The following is a 26,715-nucleotide window of genomic DNA, read 5'->3' on the forward strand; positions in this document are numbered from 1 at the left end:
AAACCAAGACTTATAGTTTTGACAACTAAACTTAACAAACAAGCTTGAGATAGCAATGCTTGGGAGTTCGACCGAGCAGTGCTCTAACATATTCAGTCTTTGTAAACCATTACAGACTTAGTCGATAGACTTATCCCTACCAGCACTTTCTCTCTCTTTCGAGTTTGACTTTAGTGAATAGGTTAGTGCATCCCGGATCACCTAGATCTCTTCTTGCATAATAAAACTCATGTAACCTATTTTCATAAATATCTTCTGCTAATCCTTGAAAACGTTGGGTGATGACCAAGGAGAACTCTTGAAGACTCAACGTAATCTTGCAAAATCTCAGATTGACATCCAACAAATTACCAGTAGGCATATATCCAACAAATTTATATTGAGTACACGTTTCTTCAAGAATTAGTACTAAAACTGCTTAGAATAGTACGGACGGGATCCATTCTGTCCGTAATCGGCCTCACCGGAGAAGATGGAGCTTATTAAAAAGGCGAAAGAGTAAAGGAACAACCATCCAGATGACCTCATCGCTCTCAAGGACCAGATGATGATCTAAACTTGGAGTTTCTAACGAATATTTTCTCCAAGATTCTTTTAGGTCAAGTTTAACACCCCGTGTTTTTAGCATGGCGCATGCACAAAGATGCGTCATGGCATGAGATGAATCTTCATCTCAATCTCCGTTGCGTATTAAGAGGAACATTGACCTAGAGCTAATATGGCGCCAAGTAAGGCGCATTGTGAAGAATCATTGGCCAAAGGCCAATATCACACTAAGAGGGTATAAGTTGTAAGTTGTATTGTACTAGAGCCAATCTCGCACCAAAGGTGCTTCAGGACAGTTGGGTGGCTAGCCTAGAACAAAGTAGCGCCACAATAGCGCATTACGCAGGTCATTGGCCTATGGCCAATATCACAAAAGGCCAGAGCTGGATGGCCTTGGAAATGTGCATCCATAACAGCTGGACATTGGAGTGGCCTATGGGCCAAAGCCGGAAATACATCCATCACGACCCTTCACTAGACCTGGCTCAGGAAACGTTCAACCATCATGGTTGGACATTGGAACTGTCATGTGATCCGGAACTGATTGTAGAGCCATCACGGCTGTACATTGCAGTTGGCCCGGGTAGAAATGTGCAGCCATCATGGCCTTAGGACTTGATGAATGATTTTTTCTCCCCAAATCAAAGTTCTAAAAATTTCTTTAAAACATATATAGGGAGGGGTAGTTGGTTGAAGGTGCATATACGGACCATGCACCAAGTAAGCTTCATAGCTTAGCCTAAAAGGTATAAATGATGCTTAGGCCTCATTTATAGTTGCGTAGCATTGCCAATGAGTCATAAGATGCTTAGGCATCACTATACCATGTCGCGCACTAAATATGCATCACTTGGATTTATTTTGACGGAACGACCTATACGGACTAGGCCATTACCATTATTGCTTGGCAACGGCCTTGCAAAAGAGCTTGGCTTAAGTTGGTGTCCCTTTGAGGATGAAATACGGTCAGTGTTTGATCCCTTTAGAGTAGGGAAGGGTACGTAGGCAGCCGCAATGAGTTGCACCATTGCCGGTCCAGCACTTTGTCGCTCATATCATCTAATTGTGAGATGATTGCGGCATGCTGACCTCTCATATCATCTGGATCCGTATCTCGACTCAAGAGATGATTGTAGAAAATCTTGATGAGGAAAGTTTCATTTCGTTCCTTGGATGCTCATACTTTCTATCAAGGCGTTCGACTTAGGCATGTACCAATGGCGCATTGGGCATGACCCCGAAAGTAAGCTACATCGATATGAAAGTTAGCGGAGCTTGCATAAGCCTAAGGAATGTACTACATGATCTTGATTGATGCACCTTTGGCACGATCAAGACAGGTGAATTCTCTCACCAATGCCTAAGCTAAGTGAATCAGGGGTATAGGGCCTGCAATGGCCTATGCGTAAGTTCAAGGCATGTTCTATGCCTACAATGGACTCGGAATCCAGTGATGCATGTAAGGTACATCGGCCATATTAATTTACCACCTCCATGTTACCCTTTGAATTTCTAAAATATAAAATTAAGGGTACATTAACTAAATGCCCCTATTATAGAGGCCCAACACAAATACCCTCTCCCATAATAATACCCTACCCTAAAAAACACGGACAATCAGATTACTAGAATGCCCCTAAATAAATATCACGATTATAACGTTGGAAGTCATTTACTCCAGTAGCCGTTACGCACGATCTTTCTCTCTCCTTCTTCATCTCTTTTCTCTCGTTTTGTAACTGCAGAAGAAGAATTTTTTTTGAATCCAAAATCAAAATAAAAAACCGTCGATCCAAAACTGAAATAATAAACCGTCAACCTATATAAATATCAGTAATTGATTTGGTTATAATCATTTTCAATTTCAATAATCAAAAACTCAGAGAAGAAATGATAAAAAATTAGGTTTTACTGATTTTGAAGATTCAAAGACAAAATTCAAAGAGGTAAACATGATTCTTATCTTCTACTTGTTGTTATTGATAAAAATATTGGTTTCGATGATGTTTTTTTTAACATTTTGAAGTTGATTTCTTACGGTTTACAAAATCAGATTTATTTCTCTGAAGAAAAAAAAGTTGTTGCATGTACGATTTATGATCAATTCCTGCTTTTAATGTTCTTGATTTGACTTGGTATCTACTTAGTTTTGTATCTAATTGATTAATTTTTATTTTAGGTTAGAAGTTGATTTTGAGTTTCAGAAGTTGCAGTTTCAGATGAAAGAGGTACGGAATAATTTCTTCAGTTAATTTTGATTTCACCCACTTTGTTGTTCTCTGTATGTGTATGTTGATGTCAAAATTGTTAAATTTTTTTTTTCAGTTGATGTTGATGTTAATAGATGGGATCAACAATTGGAGTTGATACCATAAAATGCTTTGTTCTGTGTGTTGTGTAAGTTCTTTACATGTTGATGACAAAAATTGAGAAAAAAAAAACCAGTTTCAGATGATGTTGATGCTAATAGATTGGGTCAACAATTGGATTTGATCGATAAAATACTTTGTTGATTCTACAATTGTCTCTGAGGAGTTTGTTTTACAGTATTCAATTAGATATGAAACTAGTATCTAAGTCTATATGTGAACAAGTTATGGTAATTGTTGTTAGTAATTCTAAATGAATGAAAGAACCTAAACTAATAACTTACAAAATAATGTCATGTAACATCTGTTTTGGTTATAGAAGAATTTGTTTTGAAGTTTGTTCTGTTTCATGTAAGGATATATATGCTCAAACTGAGGTATAATTGTTGTTGGTGTCAACAACAGTAGTTGATGACATATTATACCAGTAACATGGTTCAACAACAGGAGTTGATGCCATAAAAATTGAAAACCAACTATAATTATACAAGTACAATGAGATCAACAACAATAGTTGACCACATATAATGGAATCAACAATAGAAGATGGTATCAACAACAGGAGTTATACAAGTAAATTGTTGTCAACAAAAGGAGTTGGTCCCATTAGATAGGATAAACAACAAATGTTGATCCCCTTTTACTAACTATTCAATTGTTATTGTTGTGATTATTGAATGCATAAGATGGCTGACTACATTAATGGTGTTTGAAATAGATGAAAGGAGTGAGAAGATCACCAAGGTAAATCCGAAGAGTACAAAAGAAGATGATTCACAACAGATTGATAAAAATGTAGCCCCAAAAAGGAAGAGAGTGAACAAGAAGTTATTTCTTGAAGAAAAGCAACAGGTTGAAAAAAGAAGAAAGAGCAGAAATGAAGAACCAAAAGGAGATTCAGAAGAAGACGAATCGCAACAAGAGAGTCAAAAAGTGAGAGCAACAAAAAGAAAGAGGTAGACCAAGAAGAAGAATGAACAAGAACAGGAAGCAACGGCAAAGAAGAAGAGAAAAATGAAAAAGAAGCAGTACGTAAAGGGAATAAAAAGGAGGTAGTTGAAGAAGAAGACAAAGGAGATTCAAAGGATGACGAAGTAGAATCAGAGTCAGAATCAGAAGAAGAAAAAGTAGTCGCAGATGGCGAAACAGAGGAAGAACGAAAAGGTAAAACTAAATGAATTATACATTATTTTTGATTTGAGTTGTATGCTGCAATATAATTAAGTTCATTTTATGTTAAATATAAAAATAAATGAATAAGTTACATGTATGCAGGTAGATCAAGGAAGAATGAAACCAAGTTCAAATCATGTCTGATGCCGTTGGTTGATATGTGTAATTTTCCGTACAAACTGTTTGAAGTAGGAGATTACAATAATAGGAAAGCACTAAAGGAATGTGCGTTCTGGGACTTCATCAGCCCATTCTACACAGCAGACGTGATCGATATAACGACTGATAAGTGGTTAACGAAAATCGTCCTTGCAATACAACTACTTATTGGAGCATTCGATAAGGAAACAAACAATTTCAAGTTTGGAAAGAATAAAACTGCTTCTGAGTGCTCACTAGAACCAAGAGACTTTTCAATCATGTTTAAGATAAGAAGGGTCATCGAGAGTGAAGAGTTGAAGAAGTTGCTGAATAAAAAGAATGATCCTGTTGTCACTACATGGTTAAAGGAAAAGTTCAGACCAGGGGAGGGTGACGATATCAGTGATAAAATAACGAAGGCTGAAATTGAGCACAAACTAAAGATACAGCTAACGATGAGTCTGACCCACAATATTTTGTGAGACTTTTTGCTATGTGGCTTTGCACAGTTGTTTTCTTCACGGATGCTAGTGCAACAGGATTAGCAAATCAATGGCTGCCCCATATTTTAAACATGGAGAAAGTGTTTGCTTAAATACATTGGAAAGCAGAAAGGAAAGAATGGAAGTGTTCCTGGCTGCACAACTCTACTTCCGGTAAAAAAAGAAGTTCATTTCACATAATATTTATTTTTGAACATAGTAAAATGCATATTGTATGTCAAACTAACCTCATTGATTCTCTGTATGCAGTATTGGTTCTGCAAAAATACAGAAAAATTCATCGCAAAGAGGTCAGATTTTGAAAGCGCAACTCCAAGATTCCTGTGATGGAGCTAACATGCAATGTGCAAAGAACTGGTAAAAGAATTTGGAGATAAAGTTAACAATGGAATAGACATGACTTGGTTTACTCATAAGTTAAAATATTCATTTACTCTCATTTATATTTCAAATAGATTTCAGTTTTTATCATGTCAACAAAAGGAAGTTGATACCAGTTTAGGGAGTCAACAAACAAAGTTTGTGTATCAACAAATTGAAGTTGATACATTTGTATGTATACTGATTAGAGAATAACTGAAATCTACTATATAAAAAGAATGATTATGCACATTTATTGTATCTACTTGTTTGAGGGTGAAAACGGTTTCTGCTGATTTCGGTAATTTCGGGTGTGTGGGTGGGAAACGAGTCTAAACCCTAAACAATATACTGTAAGGGAGTACTTTAGATTCAAGAGATAAATCTGTACAAATACGACCTAAACCAAGAAATGGTCATTCCAGACTTGCTTCGGTCACAAAGAGGAAGAGAAGGGTTGGTTTTGGGGAGGGAAGCGAAGAGAGTGTTGAAACCAGAATAGTTGATCCTGGAAGAGCAGTTGTTTTATGACTTGCATCAGAAATTGGGAAGCGAACATATGGGAAAGCTAGCAAACGTTTTTTGAGTGTTGTATGCTCCTGACCAGAACTTGTTGTTCGGGGGAAATAGGTAAGACCTATTTATACAAGTCGAAGTGAAACGTACTCTGGTCTCGTAAGAAATGGAAAACGGATGAGTAAATGGGAGGAGGCGGTAACCAGTAACGCCTGGAATTGATGTTCCATAAAAGAAAGTGTTTTACCGTTAGTCCATGTATTTACTAACCGCCTCATCCTTATGACACTGTCTTGTAACGGGCGTAGTGTACGCCGCACGCTATAAACCGCCAAACCAATACCCAATGAGAATCCCCCAGTTTGTGACATGTGTTGATGTCTCGAGTGTTTTCGTGGAAAACATGTAGCATGTTGCTGTTGTTTGGAAAGTTGAGCTTGGGAGACATGTCGGCTCGGTGGTGACCTTCGACGGTCGAGATTTTGCATCTTGAGAGAAAGGGTAGCCGTTGATTATTGCAACCATTCATTTGGTATCCAGTGGCATGAAAGCATGGCCGGCATGGCTTTAATATGGCCTAGTTTAGGCGTGGCCAAAATCTAGGGTTTTGGTATTGTTTGGGCGCGACCAAAACTAGGGCTTGGCGTTGATCCAAAAGGTTTCCCTGCGTTAGATGGTAACCTTGGACGACTAATATCTGCATCTTATATGGAAATGTGGTCGTCGATTGTTGCAAGCCTTCGTTTTGGAAGCCGTAAAGGGAAGGCCGGCATGGCATGGTTTAGGCGCAGCAAGGTGGCTGGCACGACATGCCATTCGCACATGTTGCATGATCGGCATGCCTTGGCGCGGTTTAGGCGTGGCTAAAACTAGGGTTTTGGCGTTGGTCCAAAGATTACCATGCATTGGTTGGTGACCTTGGACGGCTAAGATTTGCATCTAAGATGGAAGGGTGGTCATTGATTGTTGCACGCCTTCGTTTTGGAAGCCGTGAGGGGAAGGCCGGCATGGTATGGTTTAGGCGCGTCAAGGTGGCTGGCACGGCATGCCATCGGCACATGTGGCATGGTCGGCATGCCTTGGCGCGGTTTAGGCGTAGCCAAAACTAAGGTTTTGGTGTTGGTCCAAAGGTTACCATGCGTTGGTTGGTGCCCTTGGACGGTTAAGATTTGCATCTAAGATAGAAGGGTGGCCATTGATTGTGGCACACCTTCGTTTTGGCAGCCGTGAGGGGAAGGCTCGCATGGTATGGTTTAGGCGCGGCAAGGTGGCTGGCACGGCATGCCATTGGCACATGTGGCATGGTCGGTATGCCTTGGCGCGGTTTTGGCGTTGGGCCAAATGTTACCATGCATTGGTTGGTGACCTTGGACGGCTAAGATATGCATCTAAGATGGAAGGGTGGCCGTTGATTGTCGCACGCCTTCGTTTTGGCAGCCGTAAAGGGAAGGCCGGCATGGTATGGTTTAGGCACGGCGAGGTGGCTGGCACGGCATGCCATTGGCACATGTGGCATGGTCGGCATGCCTTGGCGCGGTTTAGGCGTGGCCAAAACTAGAGTTCTTGCATTGGGCCAAAGGTTACCATGCGTTGGCTGGAGACCTTGGACGACTAAGATTTGCAACTCAGATGGAAGGGGGGCCGTTGATTGTTGCAAACCTTCGTTTTGGAAGCCAGCGTCATGTAGCGGGGCCGACATGGCTTTGGCATGGAATCGTGGCTGGAATGGTTTTCCATTGGCACGGTGGCGCGAATGGCATGGTTGGCAATCCTTAGCGTGGAGGTGTGGCTGGCACGGCATGCCATTGGCACATGTGGTGCGGCTGGCATGGTTAGCATGCCTTGGCGCGAAGACGTGGATGGCATGGTTGCCATGCTTTGGCGCGGAGACGTGGATGGCATGGTTTGCTATTGGAAAGGTGGTGCGGATGGCATGGTTGACATGCCCTGGCGCGGAGATGTGGCTGGCACGACTTTCCATTGGCACAGTGGCGCGGATGGCATGGTTGGCATGCTTTGGCGCGTAGACGTGGCTGGCATGGTTTTCCATTGGCACGGTGGTGCGGCTGGCATGGTTGGCATGACTTGGCGCGGAGATGTAGATGGCACGGCGGCGCGGCTGGCATGGTTGGCATGCTTTGGCACGGAGACGTGGCTGGCATGGTTTTCCATTGACACGGTGGTGCGGCTGGCATGGTTGGCATGCCTTGGCGCGGAGACGTGGCTGGCATGGTTTGCCATTGGCACGGTGGTGTAAGAATTTAGGGTTTGGTGTACGAAGGTGATGTCGGTCAATACTAAGGGTTCTACAGTGGAACATGACACATATATATGTAAAAAAAGGTACCCTGGTAATTCTTACATAGGCATGTTGAATGATTCAATAAATGCGCTAGTGGTCCTAGTGACGTCATGTCAGATGTAAGGTTTTACGATTTTAACCCTTAGCTAAAAACCACCATCAATATTAAATATCCTGCTTAGCTCGGAACAGGAGCATTGTTGCGACGTAAGCATAAGATGGTGACAGGCGAGGACAAAATCGAAATGACAAGTCGTGAAAAGATGGTCAAGAAGACCCGACTAACCTTTTTCGAGAGGTAAGGAGAGTTCGTGATTCTCGTGTTGGCGGCTTTGCATAGATTCTACTTGTGGTGTTTCTGGATAGACCGTGAAGTGGTGAGATGTAGATTATCGGCTTGGAATGGGAGCCGTAGGCGTTGGTCGGCTTGGAATGGGAGCCTCAGGCGTTGGTCAGCTTGGAATGGGAGACTCAGGCGTTGGTCGGCTTGGAATGGAGACGCAGGTGTTGGTCGGATTGGAATGGGAGCCGCAGGCGTTGGCCGGCTTGGAATGTGAGCCGCAGGCATTGGTCGGCTTGGAATGGAGGAAACTGGCTTCGGTCAGCGGAATGGTGGAAACTGTCTTCATTCCGCATAATGGTGTAAACTGGTTTCAGAACTTCGGCTACCAAATGATGGTGATGAATCTGGAACTTCGGTTATCAAATGGTAGTGATGACGCCTGCCAACTTTGTCGAAATCAGGGTTTGGGATGCCGAAACCCTAATTAGCGCTCCTTACTAAAATCGTTGTAGAATTCTCGTACGAACTCGGATTTTGACGATCCTCCCCTCCATCTGACCGGAACAAAATTTCCTATTTCCTTCGCGGGAATATTTAGGTTTTGAGCTCGTTTAGAAGGTGAAAACGGCCCGACAGTGAAACTCAGGAAAAATTCAGGAGGGATGTTGTGGGCCTGGGGTAGCATAGTCGCGCCGAGTCATCTGTTCCCGTTTATGGAGCAAGAAGGGAACTTTATTCTGTGTAAAACTCTAGAAACTCCGTCTGCATGAAAAGAGGTATTGACCTTCTTCTGTTTTCTGTTGCTCGTTTGTATCCGCGCTTGCGTCTGCAGTGTCTCTCCAGTGGATTCCAAAATTTACCAAACTCCATTGCATTCTTGGGACGGATGGATGGAATATATGCTCGGAAACGATCATGTCAGGGTTAATCTTGGAGATTTTGGTTGCGGTGTCGGTCCATCCTCGGCTTTAGGTTGTTCAGTGCCTGGACCTTCTGATCGTGATGATGATGTTCTGTGAATGCTTGTATGGTCGAAAACTTCTGGCGCCCCCGGATGAAATAGGGAGACGTTCCTTTGCCGATGTGCTGCTATCAAGTCTTCTAGGACTTTGTTCCAAGCGACATCCTTCGAACCATCTTCTGAATCTTGGACTATCGTATGGAATGAGATGTGGTAAGAAGTACCCAGTTATACTTCGGTTTGATCTGATGGCATGGATGAATATGTGAATGTATCTTTGTGGCGTGCTCTTGAAGTCTTCAGTGTACATGTACGGCTTCGTGTTGAGAAATTCCCGCGGCTCGTGAAACTTCGACAGTGATGATGTGGAAATCAGAAATAACCTGGTTGAGGGGAGTGAAAGCGTCTCATGCTAGTAGTCACCATGTGTATCCTATTTTCATTGCATCCCCTTGAATCCACGTCCACGTGATTTGATACAAGATTATCGTACTCTTCTGGATGTAATGCTGGGATGCTCAGGATATCTCATGGACGAAATATTTTGGATAGCGAAGATTTATGATTGAGAGAGTTATTTTGTTTATCTTGTCTCCCTCAGTTTTTTCAAGAAAATGTTTCAGCCGCGTCTCTGGAGTTATCTCATGAGTCTGATGGTCATCGATAGACTACGAAGAGAAGTCCCCAGTCGCATTTTTATTTAGTCTCTGAAGTTGTTTTCCTATGAGCAGGCTTGGGATCCTCCACGTCCTCGTAAAGTGTTGAAGGCGTCTTTTAGACAGAGAGGTGATGATATTTCTTGCGCTTCACCCTTGAAGAGTAGATGACCTTGTTGCGACTATGACCTTTTGGTTGACTGTGTCTTCTGAGCTTTGACAATGACGGGATTCCGTGTATATCCTCAGTCCTCAAGTATGGTTTACATGTTTCCATCTTTGTAGTGATTGCTGATGTGGTGAAGCTCTGGCTGGTATCAACAAATGAGCGGCAACAATTCTTGGTAGCAGATGTAATCAAAAGAGACTACATTGTCGTGGTAACAAAGTAGGTTGGATGGAATTGTATGGGCATCCGTGGAAGTAAAAGGATTGGCTGGATTCGTAAGAGAGCAAACTGTTCATGACTACCAAGATTGGTTGGCTGTGATCATGATCCTTGACATGGGGAGCGTGGTGGTACGACCCTTCGCAGGAAGAAGCGTCGTTGAAGCAGCTTCGGCTCTTGGATAAGATGTTGAAACTTAAGAAGCCGATCGCTAAAGCCTCGTCTTCGGATCCTAGAGAAGCTTATGGAGAGAACGCTGAAACGGAGCGGCTGCTGGAGCGAGCGTTGAAGCGGAGCGGCTATCGGAGTGATCGTTGAAGCGGAGTCGCTTCTGGAGGATGTTGAAGCGGAGCGGCTGCATTAATCAGTGTGCTGTCAAAATGGACACCCTTCAAGCGAACAATTGTTAGGAGTCCCCAGTTCCATCTATCAATCGTGCTTTCCAGGAGAGGTTGGGGTTTGGGAACGACTTTTCTGGTTGGAAAAAACTGCTTCCCTGATGCAGTGCGGTTGAGGGATGCAAATATGCCTTGACGTTGCGCCTTGGGGAAATATAAAATGTCACATAAATGTTTCATCATAGACTGCACGATTTTGCAGGCGAAGTTCCCAGAAATCATGCATCTCCTGAAAGGGAAAAGAGTCTTTGTGAACTCAGGGGGGTTGCTGATTTTTCTTTGCTTCGATTTTGGAGAAGTACTGATCTTTTCGTGTAATGAAATTAGATTGCTGATTTCCTTCTACTGGGCGTTCAAGAGAAACGCTGGAAGGATGCAAGCTGCTGGCGCAGGTAAGATGCAAGCTGCTGTAAAGATGCAAGCTGTTAGCGCTGGAAAGATGCAAGCTGCTGTAAAGATGCAAGTTGTTATCGTTGGAAGGATGCAAGATGCTGGCACTGGAAAGATGCAAGTTGTTAGCGCTGGATCGACTTGAAATGGGCGCTGGCTTGGCGTGGACGCTGGCTTGGCATGGACGCTGTCTTGGATTTGGTATGGTGCGGACTGTCGGCTGGGCATGGCGCGGACTGTTAGCTTGGCGTGGCGCGGACTTGTTCTTGCGGTCCCAGTTGCCTCTTTCCATACGTAGCTCAAATAGGAAATCATTTCCTTATTCAAATTCCAAAAGTGTTATGCGTATGAAAGGGGTTGGCTCTCCTTTTTATCTCGTATCTTTTTTCTCACGTCCTGGTGTTAGCGGTAGCGCGATAGCAATAAAGTGGGCAAGCATATTCCATCTATATACTCCAGCGTTTCTATTTCAATTTTTTTTCTTGTTTTCTTGTGTTGGTGCAAACCCTAGCCATAGGTATGCCTTCCATAAATCTGTAGAAATATTGTTCTTCTGAACTGGTGTAAACCCTAGACGTGGGTATGCCTTTCATAAACTTGTAGAAACACTTCGTCATAAACAATTCCTCTTCGAGTATCACCGTAGTAACGTCGGCTACCTCATGAATAGTGACGGGTAATCATTATTATGCAAAGTAGGCACGTACGGGTAGGTGACTGTTTTTTTTAAAGGAAAACAAAGCGCTTGGTTTATGGTTTTGATTTTCTGGATTTTTGGGTTCATAGACAAGTACTACCCCTGAGGGTTTTAGATTATTATTTGGAATGAACTGCTTTAGAATATTGATGATTTTGGTTATGAATATAAGTGGCATGAGTACCCCAGGGAAGTCATGGAATTTTGAATGTTGTGCGATAGTAGAAAGCATGAAACACGAGAAAATATGGCTATCGGTTTTTTATCTCTCCCGTGAAGATTTGAAGTAGTAGACCATGTATTTTGTCTAGCAAGACTTACTCGGTTTTTCGGATCTCCTGATGAAAAGGAATCTCCCGGTGTAAGACCGAGTTTTGTGGGAGCACCGCCGTGACTGTGGAAAGTCCCAGTCATCCCTTGTCATGTCATGACTGGTAACCAGGTCGTCTGGTAACTGAGCTATCGATCCCTGGGCGGATTGTTTGGATTCTACCGTCCTGACATCTGGGTTGAAATATAAGATCGAGGATTGAAAGTTGACATTGTAACCGAAAGATCAATCTCCCACTGTGGTCGCCAATAGTTTGAAGGTGAAAACAATTTCTGCTGATTTCGGTAATTTCGGGAGTGTGGGTGAGAAACGAGTCTAAACCCTAAACAATGTATTACAAGGGAGTACTTTAGATTCAAGAGATCAATCTGTACAAATCCGGCCTAAACCAAGAAATGGCCGTTCCAGACTTGCTTCGGTCTTAAAGAGGAGGAGAAGGGTTGGTTTTGGGGAGGGAAGCAAAGAGAGTGTTGAGACCAGAATAGTTGATCCTGAAAGAGTAGTTGTTTTGTGACTTGCATCAGAAAGTGGGAAGCTAACAGATGAGAAAGCTAGCAAACGTTTTCTGAGTGTTGTATGCTCCTGACCAGAACTTGTTGTTCGGTGGAAATAGGTAAGACCTATTTATACAAGTCGAAGTGAAACGTACTCTGGTCTCGTAAGAAATGGAAAACAGATGAGTAAATAGGAGGAGGTGGTAACCGGTAACGCCTGGAATTGATGTTCCATAAAAGAAAACGTATTACCATTACTCCCTGTATTTACTAACCGCTTCATCCTTATGACACTATCTTGTAACAGGCGTAGTGTACGCCGCACGCTGTAAACCGCCAAACCAATACCCAATGAGCATCCCCTAGTTTGTGACATGTATTGATGTCTCGAGTGTTTTCGTGGAAAACATGTAGCATGCTGCTGTTGTTTGGTAAGTTGAGCTTGGAAGACTTTCCGGCTCGGTGGTGACCTTCGACGGTCGAGATTTTGCATCTTGAGAGGAAGGGTAGCCGTTGATTATTGCAACCCTTCGTTTGGTATCCAGTGGCATGAAAGCATGGCCGGCATGGCTTTAATATGGCCTAGTTTAGGCGTGGCCAAAATCTAGGGTTTTGGAAGTGTTTGGGTGCGACCAAAACTAGGGCTTGGCGTCGAGCCAAAAGGTTGCCCTGCGTTAGCTGGTAACCTTGGGCCGCTAATATCTGCGTCTTAGATGAAAATGTGGCCGTCAATTGTTGCAAGCCTTCGTTTTGGAAGCCGTGAAGGGAAGGCCGGCATGGTATGGTTTAGGCACATCAAGGTGGCTGGCACGACATGCCATTGGCACATGTGGCATGGTCGGCATGCCTTGGCGCGGTTTAGGCGTGGCCAAAAGTAGGGTTTTGGCGTTGGGACAAAGGTTACCATGCGTTGGTTGGTGACCTTGGACGGCTAAGATTTGCATATAAGATGGAAGTGTGGTTGTTGATTGTCCCACGCCTTCGTTTTGGCAGCCGTGAGGAGAAGTCCGGCATGGTATGGTTTAGGCGTGGCAAGGCGGATGGCATGGCATGCCATTGGCACATGTGGCATGGTCGGCATGCCTTAGCGCGGTTTAGGCGTGACCAAAAATAGGGTTTTGGCGTTAGGCCAAAGGTTACCATGGGTTGGTTGGTGACCTTGGACGGTTAAGATTTGCATCTAAGATGGAAGAGTGCCATTGATTGTCGCACACCTTCGTTTTCGCAACCGTGAGGGGAAGGCCCGCATGGTATAGTTTAGGCGCGGCAAGGTGGCTAGCATGGCATGCCATTGGCACATGTGGCATGGTCGGCATGCTTTGGTACGATTTAGGCGTGGCCAAAACTAGGGTTTTGGCGTTGGGCCAAAGGTTACCATGCGTTGGTTGGAGACCTTGGACGGCTAAGATTTGCATCTCAGATGGAAGGGTCGTCGTTGATTGTCGCACGCCTTCGTTTTGGCAGCCGTAAAGGGAAGGCCAGCATGGTATGGTATAGGCGCGGCAAGGTGGCTGGCACGGCATGCCATTGGCACATGTGGCATGGTCGGATGCCTTGGCGCGATTTAGGCGTAGCCAAAACTAAGGTTTTGGCGTTGGGCCAAAGGTTACCATGCGTTGGATGGCGAACTTGGACGGCTAACATCTGTATCTCAGATGGAAGGGTGGCTGTTGATTGTTGCAACCCTTCGTTTTGGCAGCCAGCGACATGTAGCGGGGCCGGCATGGCTTTGGCATGGAATCGTGGCTGGCATGGTTTTCCATTGGCATGTTGGCGCGGCTGGCATGGTTGGCATGCCTTGGATCGGAGGTGTGGATGGAATGGCATGCCATTGGCACATGTGGTGCGGCTGGCATGGTTGGCATGCCTTGGCGCGGAAACATGGCTGGCATGGTTGGCATGCCTTGGCACGCAGACATGGCTGGCATGGTTTTCCATTGGCACGGTGGTGCGGCTGGCATGGTTGACATGCCCTGGCGCAGAGATGTGGCTGGCACGGGTTGCCATTGGCGCGACTGGCATGCTTTGGCGCGGAGACGTGGCTGGCATGGTTGGCATGACTTGGCGCGGAGATGTGGCTGACACCGCGGCGCAGCTGGCATGGTTGGCATGCTTTAGCGCGGAGACGTGGCTGGCATGATGGTGCGGCTGGCATGGTTGGCATGCCTTGGCGCGGAGATGTGGCTGGCACGGCATGCCATTGGCACATGCTGGCATGGTTGGCATGCCTTGGCACGGAAACGTGGCTGGCATGGTTTGCCAATAGCACGGTGGTGTGGCTGGCATGGTTGGCATGCCTTGGCGCGGATACGTTGTTGGCATGGTTTGCCATTGGCACGGTGGTGTAAGAATTTAGGGTTCGGTGTATGAAGGTGATGTCGGTCAATACTAAGGGTTCTACCGTGGAACATGACACATACATATGTAAAAAAAAGGTACCCTGGTAATTCTTACGTAGGCGTGTTGAATGATTCAATAAATGCGCTAGTGGTCTTAGTGACGTCATGTTAGATATAAGGTTTTACGATTTTAACCCTAAGCTAAAACCACCATCAATTCTACTATAGAAAAAGAATGATTATGCACATTTATTGAAGTTGGTACATTTATATGTATACTGATTAGAGAATAACTGAAATCTACTACAGAAAAAGAATGATTATGCACATTTATTGTATCTATGTATTTAAATTAGAGTTGGTTCAGATTAGGATTAGGAAAACAAGTGTGATTTTATGTGTGATTATAAATGAATATTGAGTTGCATTCTGAAATGTGTTATAGATTTTTTGTATCAACAATATAAGTTGATACAATTGTATGGAGTCAACAACCAATGATTACACAATAACTTAAATGTACCACATTCTGTTTGTGTCAACAATGGAAGCTGATCCCAAGGAATGTAATCAGCAATAGATGTTGTGTATCAACAATAGATTTTGTGTGTCAACAATAGAAGTTGATACAATTGTATGGAGTCAACAACCAATGTTTATACAGTAACTTAAATGTACCACATTCTGTTTGTGTCAACAATGGAAGTTGATCCCAAGGAACGTAATCAACAATAGATTTTTTGTATCAACAATAGAAGTTGATATAAATGCATGAGTCAACAAACAATGTTTACACAGTAACTGAAATGTACCACATTCTTTTTGTGTCAACAATGGAAGTTGACATCATATCTGAAATGTACTGCAATTATATATTGCTGCAATTTGATATACGTCGCAAATCACTCGGGAGGTTACGCTCCCTCATGAAAGATATATTATGGGTAAAAAGTGAGAAAAAAATATTATTGTCAAAGAAATTATTTTTCTAATTGTATTTTTATGTTGATTTGCAGGTTCATGAAGATTTTGTTGATCTGGTGACAGATGAAGAGATGTATTTGATTGATTTGTCGGCACCAGCAAGAGAGTTGGAAGAAGAGAGGCAGAGGAATGAGAATCTGGAAGAACAAAACATGTTTCTTGAGTTTGAAAAGCAGGAAATAACTTATCATAGGAAGGGCCAAGAAAAGGAATTGATGAGAAACATAATATTCATGAAGAAAATCATTGAAAGCAACAAGCACGGGATACAGTTGCATCCTGGAGAAGAAGAGAGACTTGATGATATTGCTAGTGAAGTGAAGCCATGGAATGAAAGGAAGAATCATCTCAAGAGAGCAAGATCAGAGAGTACTCAAGAGGAATTCAGAAGGGCAGCCAATGCTATGCTTGAGACTGAATTAACTCAAGTGGAGAATAAAGGTGAAGAACCATCTGAAAAGGAAAATGAAGCTGAGTTGGAAGCTGTTAGAAATGGAGAACCATCTGAAAATCAGAACGAATCTGACTTGAATGTAGAAGAAGAACAAGAATCAAATCAACTAGCACTGTCACTTTCAGATGTAGGTGAAACTGATTTGGAGAAAAGCTTTAAGAAGGGTTATCAGAGTGGACTAACTTTTAAGGTACACCCTTCGGTGTCGGATGCTTTGAAGACAAACTGGCAGAAGGGCTTCCATGAAGGAAGAGAAAAAAAAAGAAGACAAGAAGAAGCAGATATTCAAATAGCTAATGTGATAACAGAGATTAGTAACTCAGATCAACCGTTAGAAGAGGAGAAAGATCTTCATATCAGTACTGTGGTTGCAGAGATTGGTAACTCAGCTCAACAGATAGAAGAGGAGAATGAAGTAAAAGAAGGAGAAAGGAGTACAAACATGCAAGAAGCGGAGATGGTGGGAGATGTAATTATTTATTCAACTCCTCCAATGACAATTATACGTCCAGCGACATCGGATTATGTCCCTACAGGTACTATTTTAACTCAGTTGAAGAAGTAATAAATTAGAAAGACATATTAGTTACTCTAAGAATTGTATGCAAGTATGTTTAAGTTATACCAGCCTATGGATAATCTATTGATTTGTTATGAATTAATTTTTTTAAGTTGTTTATATGCATTTTTTTACTCCCTCCATACCTATTATATAGGCAGAGAAGTAGTATTCTCTTAGAATAAGAAAATGTTTAGTTTTCATAAATTTCCTTCTACTTTCCAAATTTATCCTTACCTTGTTCCAATACAAATATTATTTTATATATCTCTATCTCACATGTAAAACTAGATTTATGATACCCATGCATCATTAATAGGGGTGTATGTGGAAAAAATAGCTTTGGAAGTGGAGCTCCGCCTATCTAATGGTACTACAAAATTTTTAAACTCCGCCTATATAATAGGTACGGAGGGAGTATTAAGTGTCAACAATGAAAGTTGATCCATGAAAGCAATGGATCAAAAAAATAATGAATGATTGGTTTGCTATAAAGAAGAGAATAAGTGTTAGCATTTACAGAAAATGGAATTAACTTTGTACATACAGATAAAACCATGCATACTTTTTTATTTTTTGTAAGCGTCAACATTAGAAGTTGATATAATAATTTGGGGTAAACAGTGGAAGTTGATCCAATAGAAGAACCAACAACAATTGTTGATCCCAAAAAAGAATGAGTCAACAATGATATGTTGATACTGTTTAATCTAATCGGATTATTTTTCTGCAGGTACTACCCCAAGCTTCGGTGCAAAAGATGGAAGATGCTCCCACTCAACAAACAGAAGAGGGTGATTCTGAAACTCCCGATGATGATAATATGTTGGAAGGCCTTAAAGTTCTATTCAAATTAGATGAAATTGATGGCCCAACTGAAGACGAAGACACCACCCAAGACGATGATGATTCTGAAGCGACGCAAAGCCAAAGGTATCAGTCTGAAGCTACTGTAAGAGCAAGGAGGTATACCACAAGGTCATCAAGGAATGCACCTGATAAATACACACCTGATGATAAAGTAAAGAAGAGTACCAGAGGAGGAAAAGGAAAGAAGAAATGGGGAGGTGTTGAAGAAAAACCGATAGTAATCGACCTTGATGATTACGTTGATGTGACGCCACCTGAGCCAAAAGCACTGAAGAATCCAGAAAACCTCAAACTCTGGAAATCCTGCACCAAGGCGCAACAAGAGGTCCTTCGTCCATTATTTGAGCAAGCAAAACAATAGTATGTAACTCTGTAACAAATTGCATGTTTATTCATAGGTATAAACAGTGAAAGTTGATGCCATGCAATATCTACGAAAAAAACGATTGTAAAATCCAAGTTGCAGTTAGAATTTTCTAATATGTAATGATTCAACAATAATAAGTTATGTTATGTCAGGGAGTTAACATAATTTTTGCAAATGCAGTACCAGAGTATGTACCGTTTACTTTAACAATGTACTGGAAGAGATCGTCTATGGGAGGCATCTCCAATATCTAATGGATAGCTAGAACATTAACAGTGAGATTGTTGACTACTACACCAACATGTTGCAATCAAAGATGGAAAATCCATCTAAGCCGGCATACTATGGGAAGAAGCACTTAATTCTGTCTACAAATTATTATGTAAGTAACGAAAACTCTTAATCTGTCTTTTGAATAACTTGTTATATAAACATATTTAGTTCTACATTATGGTAGTTGATACCTTATTTAGGTGAGATGAAACAACTTAGTATACTAGGGATGATTCAAATATAAATTATGAATAAATGAATGAATTATTGTTATTATCTGTCAAAAACAAACTAAATGCCAAGAAAATGATGCAGCAAATAATGAGGGGTGCAGTAGCTAGCAAATATGCAATGAAAGTGGGAAAATATGGGATTCCAGATATGTTGAGGAAATATTACCCAGTGGATGACAATGACACAATATTGTTGATACCGATGTGTCTACAAGACGGGGATCAGAAACCCTTCCATTGGGTGCTTCTTTCGTTGATGCATGGAATATGGTTGATCTTCAACACCATTTATCACTACAAAAGATACAACGAGCAATACAATGTCATGGTCCAAACATTGACCCAGTCCTGAACCAAATGGGTATAAAAGATGTTGAGACAGGTGGACCAGTAACTACAATTTTAGACCATTACACGGTACCACAGTAACAGGGTTTGGACTCCGCAATGCACGTCTGCTTGTTCATGAAGTGCTTGGTGAAGCGTGGATACTGCTGGGATCTAGATGGTAAGCCAATACCATGAGAACATAAATAGGAAGAGAGCGAAGATTTCTACCAGGATGTTAGCTGAATTCGGTGCATGGAAACCAACTTTGGAAATTACTGACACATCGAAAGAAGGTAAGCAAGTTCAAGAACTTACAGTTTCAATCGAAGAGGTACTCAACATACAAGATTCTGTTGAAACATTAGAAGGTAACCAAGTACAATAAATTACATACTCGGTCGAAGAGGTACTCAACATACAAGATTCTTTTAAACCATTAGATTAGTGAAAACACACTTAGGTGTAATTTAACATATGCTGGTAAGTAATTTAGTTACTCTGTGTAGGTCTGCTAATTTATTTAAACTGTTAGTTTGAAAAGACATCTTTTAGTTACTGTAAATCTATGTCTGAAAGTATGTTTATGTTCTCAAACAATCTGGAGGATATGTTTAGTACTAGTTTGTTATGAATTAATACTACTATTAGTTATGAAAGTGATTATCAAGTGAATGAATGGTTTGGTTATGAAAGTGAATGAATGTTGGTAGTAAAGATTGCAGGTATGCTCAGCTAATGGAGTTAACTTGTAAATACAGATAAAACCATGGTTTTTTTTTTCTTTTTATTGAGCATCAACAATGAGAGTTGATCCATTTTTGGGATCAACAATGGAAGTTGATCCAAAAAATCAATGGGTCAAAAAAATAATTGATGACTAACTGATTGGTTTCACATAAAGTGAATGAATGTTGGTAGTAAAGATTGCAGGTATGCAGAGATCATGGAGTTAACTTGTATACATACAGATAAAACCATGCAAATATTTTCTTTTCAGTAAGCATCAGCAATGGAAGTTGATGCAGTAAGCGGGATCAACATTGAAAGTTGATACCATGACTTGGATCAACATTAACATGTTGATACTGTTTACATAGTAAAGCTTGCAGGTATACACAGCTAAAGTAGTTAACTTTTAACCATGCAATTTTTTTTTTAGCAAGCCTCAACAAATGGAAGTTGATCCAGTAATGGGGGATCAACATTGGAAGTTGATCCCTTGATTTGGATCAACATTGATATGTTGATAAAGTTTATATAGTAATTTTTCCTGTAAAAAAACCAGTAAACCTGCAAACTGACATAAAATGACAAGAATAACATTCATAAACAAATAAAACAGAATGTATGTCATTAAAAACACAAGAAATCCAACAAGAAAATATAGGGAAAGCATAAAAAATAACTAAAATCCATGTTGATCATTCAAGAACTAGATAAAAAGGTAAAAAGGAAGTTCAGAGAAATAGTAAATCATCCAGTAAAACTTCAGAACAACATCCTCCTCAAAAAGTTGATCGTCCTGGAATTAGACTCCCTACGAAACACTGGTGCACGAGGAGCCAAAGGAGCTCTACGACATCTACGACGGTTGTGGAAAGAAAGTCTCCCACACTGGCTACACTTCCTTTTCTTGCGAACTTTCTCTCGAGAACCCCTATACCTTGAAGTAGTTTTCCTTCCAACTGACGCTCGACCACCATTGGGAGTGTAAGTACCCTCAAGCACGTCAACGCTATTAGATCAGTCGAGACATGATTTAGCCGCTAATAACTCGACTAATTAAATACGAATATTAATTAATAAAAATTAATAAAATATTAATTTGGTCAAACCTATAGTACCATTATATATATCTCGAAAAGGTATTCGAAATGGACTACAAGAATGCGCAAAACGGACGTCGGACGAGGAAGATATCGCACACGGAAATTGGAATCAGAATGTGTTTGACTAGACGTTGACTTGACCGTTTGACCTTGTTGACTCCGACTTTACCATTGACCGAACCTTTACGTTGAGTGGACCTTTGCTTAGAAAATAGCTTTCCCTTAGTAATCCATTAGGCATGAGATAGTAAATCCTTATTTTGGGGTGTAAATGAGGTGTAAACTTATCCTTAGTTTCAAAGGCTATGAAATGGTCATCTCTTAACATTACCACAAGGTTAGTAGTAAATCAAAATTTAAGTTTCAGGAGAGTTATCTCCTTCACGTGAATGAGCAAGAGGTGGATTGTTTTTGAAGGAGTATGGCAAGTTGGTGGTGTTGGTCCTAAATCAAAACAGAGAGCTAGTTAAGAAATTAGATGGAGTATATAGTTATGGTTAAGAACTTGAGAGAATAAAAAGTTAGAGAGAAAAGAAGAAAGAAAAAGAGAGAGAGTTGATATGATGATGGAGGGATGAGTTAGAAATTGAGTAGGAGAAGATATATATATGTATATGTATATAGTATGAGAGAGTAAACCTTATAACATACGTTGGGATCATAAAAAGAGTAGAAGAGGTAGTATATGGTTTTGGTGATGATAATTATTTGTTCTTGATGATGGTTGATGGAGATGATGAAACATGTGTATATAGCCAAGGTAACCTTTATAATTCGTTCTAGTATGTTTATAACGTTTTGGGTTGTTGCTAGATACAAGAAATAGTTAGAAATCAATCAAGTTTCTTAGTTTGATAATCATGATTTTATGTGAATATTGTTTAGCTTTATTTCTGATTTTGAGATACCTTATAGTGTGTTTAAAGCCATAGTTATTATTAGGAATTGTAATATATTGAATTACAAAACTATAGGAACTTAGTTTGTTCAATTTGGAGTTAAATTGAGTGAGTGAGGATGATTTTGGTGATGAATACGAAATCTGGAAAATGCTTGTTATTGCGGTGAGTAGCAATCTTTATGGATCAAATAATGTATGTTAGAAAAGGATTTAGATCCGGAGAAAAACTAGAAAATTGTATAGGGAAATGCCATATTTTCTTAGATCCAACAACTACTAAGTTTGGACAGAGAACAAATGAATTATAGATCCTAAAAGTTAGACTCTCGTGCGGTTTACAAGGGTGTTAGAGGTTGAAGATAAAGTGATTTTTAGTGAGTCAACTCACCTGGTCAACCGAGTTAGACCAACTCGGTGAGTCAGACGAGTCAGACCAGTTCTTGGGTTAGAGAAATGGGTTATTGGGTCGAGTCATGGGGTGACCTGATGGGTCAGGTTATGGGTTAATGGGTCGGGTTAGCGGGTCAGGCCCAATGGGCTTGGATTTAGGTCCAGAAATAGTATGTTGTGCTTTCGGAACCCTTATGGTCCGAAATAGCTTTCGGTTCCTTCTGCAAAGTTGTAGGGCTTTCCGATGATACCCAATTTGAACCTATTTGGATAAGTAAATATTGTTTTATCCCAAAATTACTTATTAATAAGTTATAGAACCATTGACAAATTTATTTGACTTAACCTATAACTGGAGACTTGTATGAGTTTATGTTATGAGTCTTGTGTGAGACTTTTGGCTAATTCTTATAGCGCTTGTGTGATTAACAGTTAATCTTTATTAACAACGACCGTTTCAAAGGATGAACCGGTGGATTGAGGTTATCGAGGTAGGTATCGTTGTCATCAAATCAGGTGGGAACTCTGTAACCTTCTTGTAATCATTGAGCATACTTTCCAATGCGAGCATGATGAGTCTTTATTACTTTTGGCATGTTCTCGTGTTTTACAATCTATGTAAATGCTTGTATGTGTCTTGATGTGCGTGTAATATGCGTTGTACGATTTCCTCGCAAGGAGTGTCTGTGGTTCCCGCGGCTCTTTGCTAAGTTAAGTATGGCGTCTTCTTCCCCGTTTTAATATTATTTAGAAGGGCGGCTTCTTCCCCGTTTCAATATATTAGTAGGGAGGATTATTTCGCGTTTCGATAGTATATACATAATATATAGTAGGGCGACTTCTTCTTCTTCGTTATAATATTCTTCTTCCCCGTTTGGTTAATATATATACTATTTTATTTTGGGGAAATCACGCGTGTGCATATTATACTTGTTTGTCTAACTTTCTGATCTTGATGGTAATATTCTGAATCATGGTTTGTCTGGGCAATCTGTGTGGATGATGTTATTATTATTGATTAGGGTTGCTCTCGTGTCGTCTTCTCCAATGAGTTTGGCGAGGTTAGAGCGGCACTTGCTTAATGATGCATCAACAACTGAATGATTAATTTTCTTCTTGTTTCTTTCGATTTATATTCTTTTAGAACTGTGAAGCATGTTTGTGATTACTTGAGAGTTGCATGTTTTCGTTGAGCCCCTTTTTGGGATGATATGCTCATTTGTTCCCACTTCAGTTTCAGTATTCAGAAGAAAAGGCACACGTGAAGATATTCGTTTCCGTAGCGTAAAGTTTCAGCGAATTGAAGATGTTTATTTATAATTTATATATGTATAGTTCTCTGTAAACAACACATGGTTATATATATATATCACATGGGAGATCTTCATTTCTACTGTATCAGAGTGTATGGGTTTGCTTTTGGGCTTAGCTTATGCAGTATAGATTCTTAAGATCGTTAATCCGGATTTAATGCTTCAATTAGGTTGTATCCTATTAGCTAAGAAGGTTTAGTATTTGGGGCGTCACAAGTTGGTATCAGATCTCACTATTATATCTTACATGGGAAACAGTAGATAATTCTTAGTGCCAGATAGATAAATAAATTATTTTAGAATTGGTTTGGGTTGTGAGATAAACTTTAATCACTAAAATTTATCAATAACTAAAAGATTTATTTGGTTGATTGATTTGTTTGTTTAGTAGTGTGTACACTTAACGAAGTAAAAATTGTAGGGTAAACCAATTATTTTATGTTTTGAATAATTCCTGATCTTGATGGTAATATTATACTTGTTTGTCTAACTTCCTGATCTTGATGGTAATATTCTGAATCATGGTTTGTCTGGGAAATCTGTGTGGATGATGTTATTATTATTGATTAGGGTTGCTCTCGCGTCGTCTTATCCAATGAGTTTGGCGAGTTTAGAGCGACACTTGCTTAATGATGCATCAACAGATGAATGATTAATTTTCTTCTTGTTTCTTTCGATTTATATTCTTTTAGAACTGTGAAGCATGTTAGTGATTACTTGAGAGTTGCATGTTTTCGTTGAGCCCCCTTTTTGGGATGATGTGCTCATTTGTTCCCACTTCAGTTTCAGTATTCAGAAGAGAAGACACACGTGAAGATATTCGTTTCCGTAGCGTAAAGTTTCAGCGAATTGAAGATGTTTATTTATAATTTATATATGTATACTTCTCTGTAAACAACACATGGTTATATATATATCACACGAGAGATCTTCATTTCTACTGTATCAGAGTGTATGTGTTTTCTTTTGGGCTTAGCTTATGTAGTCTATATTCTTAAGATCGTTAATCCAGATTTAATGCTTCAATTAGGTTGTATCCTATTAGCTAAGCAGGTTTAGTATTTGGGGCGTCACAGGGAGGCAAGACATAACCTTTTTCATTAATTTTAGGAGGCCTCTCATGGTCGAGAATGGGATAGATAGGACGAGCATACAAACCTCCATAGTACTCAGTGGTATAATACGGACTGATGTGCTTGTAAGGTTTGTCTGGCCCAATCTGCAACATAGCTTTCATCGAATGGGTGCAAGGGAAACTATGCTTCTGCCACCAATTGCAAGTGCAAGTTCTAGCATCCAAATCGACCATGTGCTTTCCATTAGGAGAAATTATTTCAAAGACTTTATCACTTGATCTTCTAAACTTGTAGAAACGGCAGTCGGTCACCCTCTTTTTGAGCCTAGCTTGCATCCGGGGAGTAAGTATGGAATTCCACTTACTAGACTCCACCAACCTCTTGTAGTTCTTCTCCATTACCTTAGCACGAATACAATCCACAAGCTCTAGTGCTGGTAGCCGCTTATCATGCTTGATAACACTATTAAAACTCTCCGCAATATTCGATGTGTTCTCACCAAACCTTTTCCTTGAAAAGCATGAGCTGCCCAGTTCTCGAATGGAATCTTTACCATCTAATCAATCACTGAATCAAGCTTGAGATTGCTCATACTCTTGGCAGCAGCAAAAATCTTCTCCTTTGTTAAGGTAGTGTAACACTCTTCAAACAACTTCACAGCAGTTTGCCTGCTCTTATTCTTTGGAACTAATATTACCTTTCATGTGGTACAAACAGTAAGAATAGTAATCCTTTGGGAAGATAATAGGGGCACGCTTCAAAATGCCAGCTCCATGGTCTGATATGATGGTCAGTGGACGGTCTTCCCTAATAATACCCTTCAGATTGGTTAAGAACCATTCCCAACTCTCACAATTTTCGCAAGGTACAATACCAAAATCAACTGGATAGATCTCTAGAAAAATACAAAAAAAAAGGATTCAAAAAGTAACACACAAAAACTGAAATCCATGAACAAATTATTGGGTGAACAACAAAAATTATGGGATTAACAACAGCAGTTATGTGATCAAAAACTGCAATTATGGGATCAACAACAAGAATTATGGGATTAAGAACAGAAGTTATGTGATCAACAACTGCAATTATGGAATCAACATTTGAAATAATGGATCAACAAGAAAAGTTATGGAATCAACAACAAGAATTAGTGGGAATTATGGGATTAAGAACAGAAGTTATGTGATCAACAAATGCAATTATGGAACAACAACAAAAGTTGATACAAAAAAAGGGATCAACAACTGCAATTATGGGATCAACTACAACAGTTATGGTATCAACATTTGAAAATAATGGATCAACAACAATAATTATGGGATCAAACAACAATGATTATGGGATGAACAAAGTTATGTGATCTATAGAATTGAAATCCATGGACATATCGTGTGATTCAACAACTAAAGTTGAAACACTTAATACTTAAAAAAAAAAAAAGATTAAAAAACATACCTTGGTTACCAGTTGTCCCGCAAGCAACCATAAGACCTCCCTTAAACTTCCCAGTGAGAAAAGTGCAATCAATAAATAACATCGGACGACAGTAATTATTGAAACTAATAATGGAAGCTTCGAAAGCAACAAAAAACCTCTGGAACTGCTTCGTTTCACCAACATACTCAAAGTTGACGATGCTTCCAGGATTATAACATTCAATTGAGTCTTTATACCAAACAAAGTCTGAATAGGACTTGATGTCATCACCCCAAAGAGACTCTTTAGTGAACTGTAAACCATGGTATGCCTGACTATACGAGAGATCAATACCATACTCCAGATGGAGGAGATCTTTAACATCAGCTGCAGTCTTCTTCTTATATGATGCTCGAAATTCATCAATTAAGATATCCTTCAGAAAAGACTTCGTCATCCTGACCTTTGCTGGATCATAAGAAGCTAAAATCACATGCATGCTCTCCGTTAAACGTCTTGCACTGAAACACACCTTTAGTATTGGCAACGAGAGACGCATGAAACCTCCAGCTACAAGATTGACTTTCCTTGTTAATACACCGGAAAGTGTAACGTTTCTTGTCACTCTTACGTACGTCAAGTTTGTAACCACTATGATATTCATACTTCTTAACACTATCACGACAATGAATATTATTTTCGAAAACCTACCCTACTCCAGTTAAGATGTTGGCCCAAGCATATGACTTCTTGGGGACCCTTTTGACCAAAGACGAATCATCCGTCAAATCTTCTACAATAGCAACATCGTTATTTGAAACACAACTTGATGATGACGAAGACAGAGAAACAGAAGAAGAAGAAGGAACAAAA

At 40.4% G+C, this 26,715-nt stretch overlaps 1 protein-coding gene across 1 annotated transcript; it reads right to left on the reverse strand.

Moving 5' to 3' along the window:
* Positions 1-24,395: 24,395 nt before the first annotated feature.
* Positions 24,396-26,506, reverse strand: LOC113351629. Its single transcript, XM_026595579.1, has 3 exons — positions 25,882-26,506; positions 25,124-25,321; positions 24,396-24,982 (listed from the first exon to the last, which is right to left on the reverse strand). Exons 1-3 carry the CDS (start codon positions 26,504-26,506, stop codon positions 24,396-24,398), a joined length of 1,410 nt encoding a protein of 469 aa, XP_026451364.1.
* Between the last annotated feature and the right edge of the window lie 209 nt (positions 26,507-26,715).

This window comes from Papaver somniferum, chromosome 2 (assembly GCF_003573695.1).
Source record: "Papaver somniferum cultivar HN1 chromosome 2, ASM357369v1, whole genome shotgun sequence".
Classification (NCBI taxonomy): domain Eukaryota; kingdom Viridiplantae; phylum Streptophyta; class Magnoliopsida; order Ranunculales; family Papaveraceae; genus Papaver; species Papaver somniferum.

What these genes read in the sequence shown, in the direction of transcription:
- LOC113351629 (XM_026595579.1), bottom strand. Translation starts at nt 26,506, where the DNA reads ATGAATATCATAGTGGTTACAAACTTGACGTACGTAAGAGTGACAAGA. An exon ending in CGGGACAACTGGTAACCAAG is followed by an intron (nt 25,322 to 25,881) that starts GTATGTTTTTTA and finishes GTATTTTTCTAG; the next exon opens with AGATCTATCCAGTTGATTTT. An exon ending in CTGTTTGTACCACATGAAAG is followed by an intron (nt 24,983 to 25,123) that starts GTAATATTAGTT and finishes GTGATTGATTAG; the next exon opens with ATGGTAAAGATTCCATTCGA.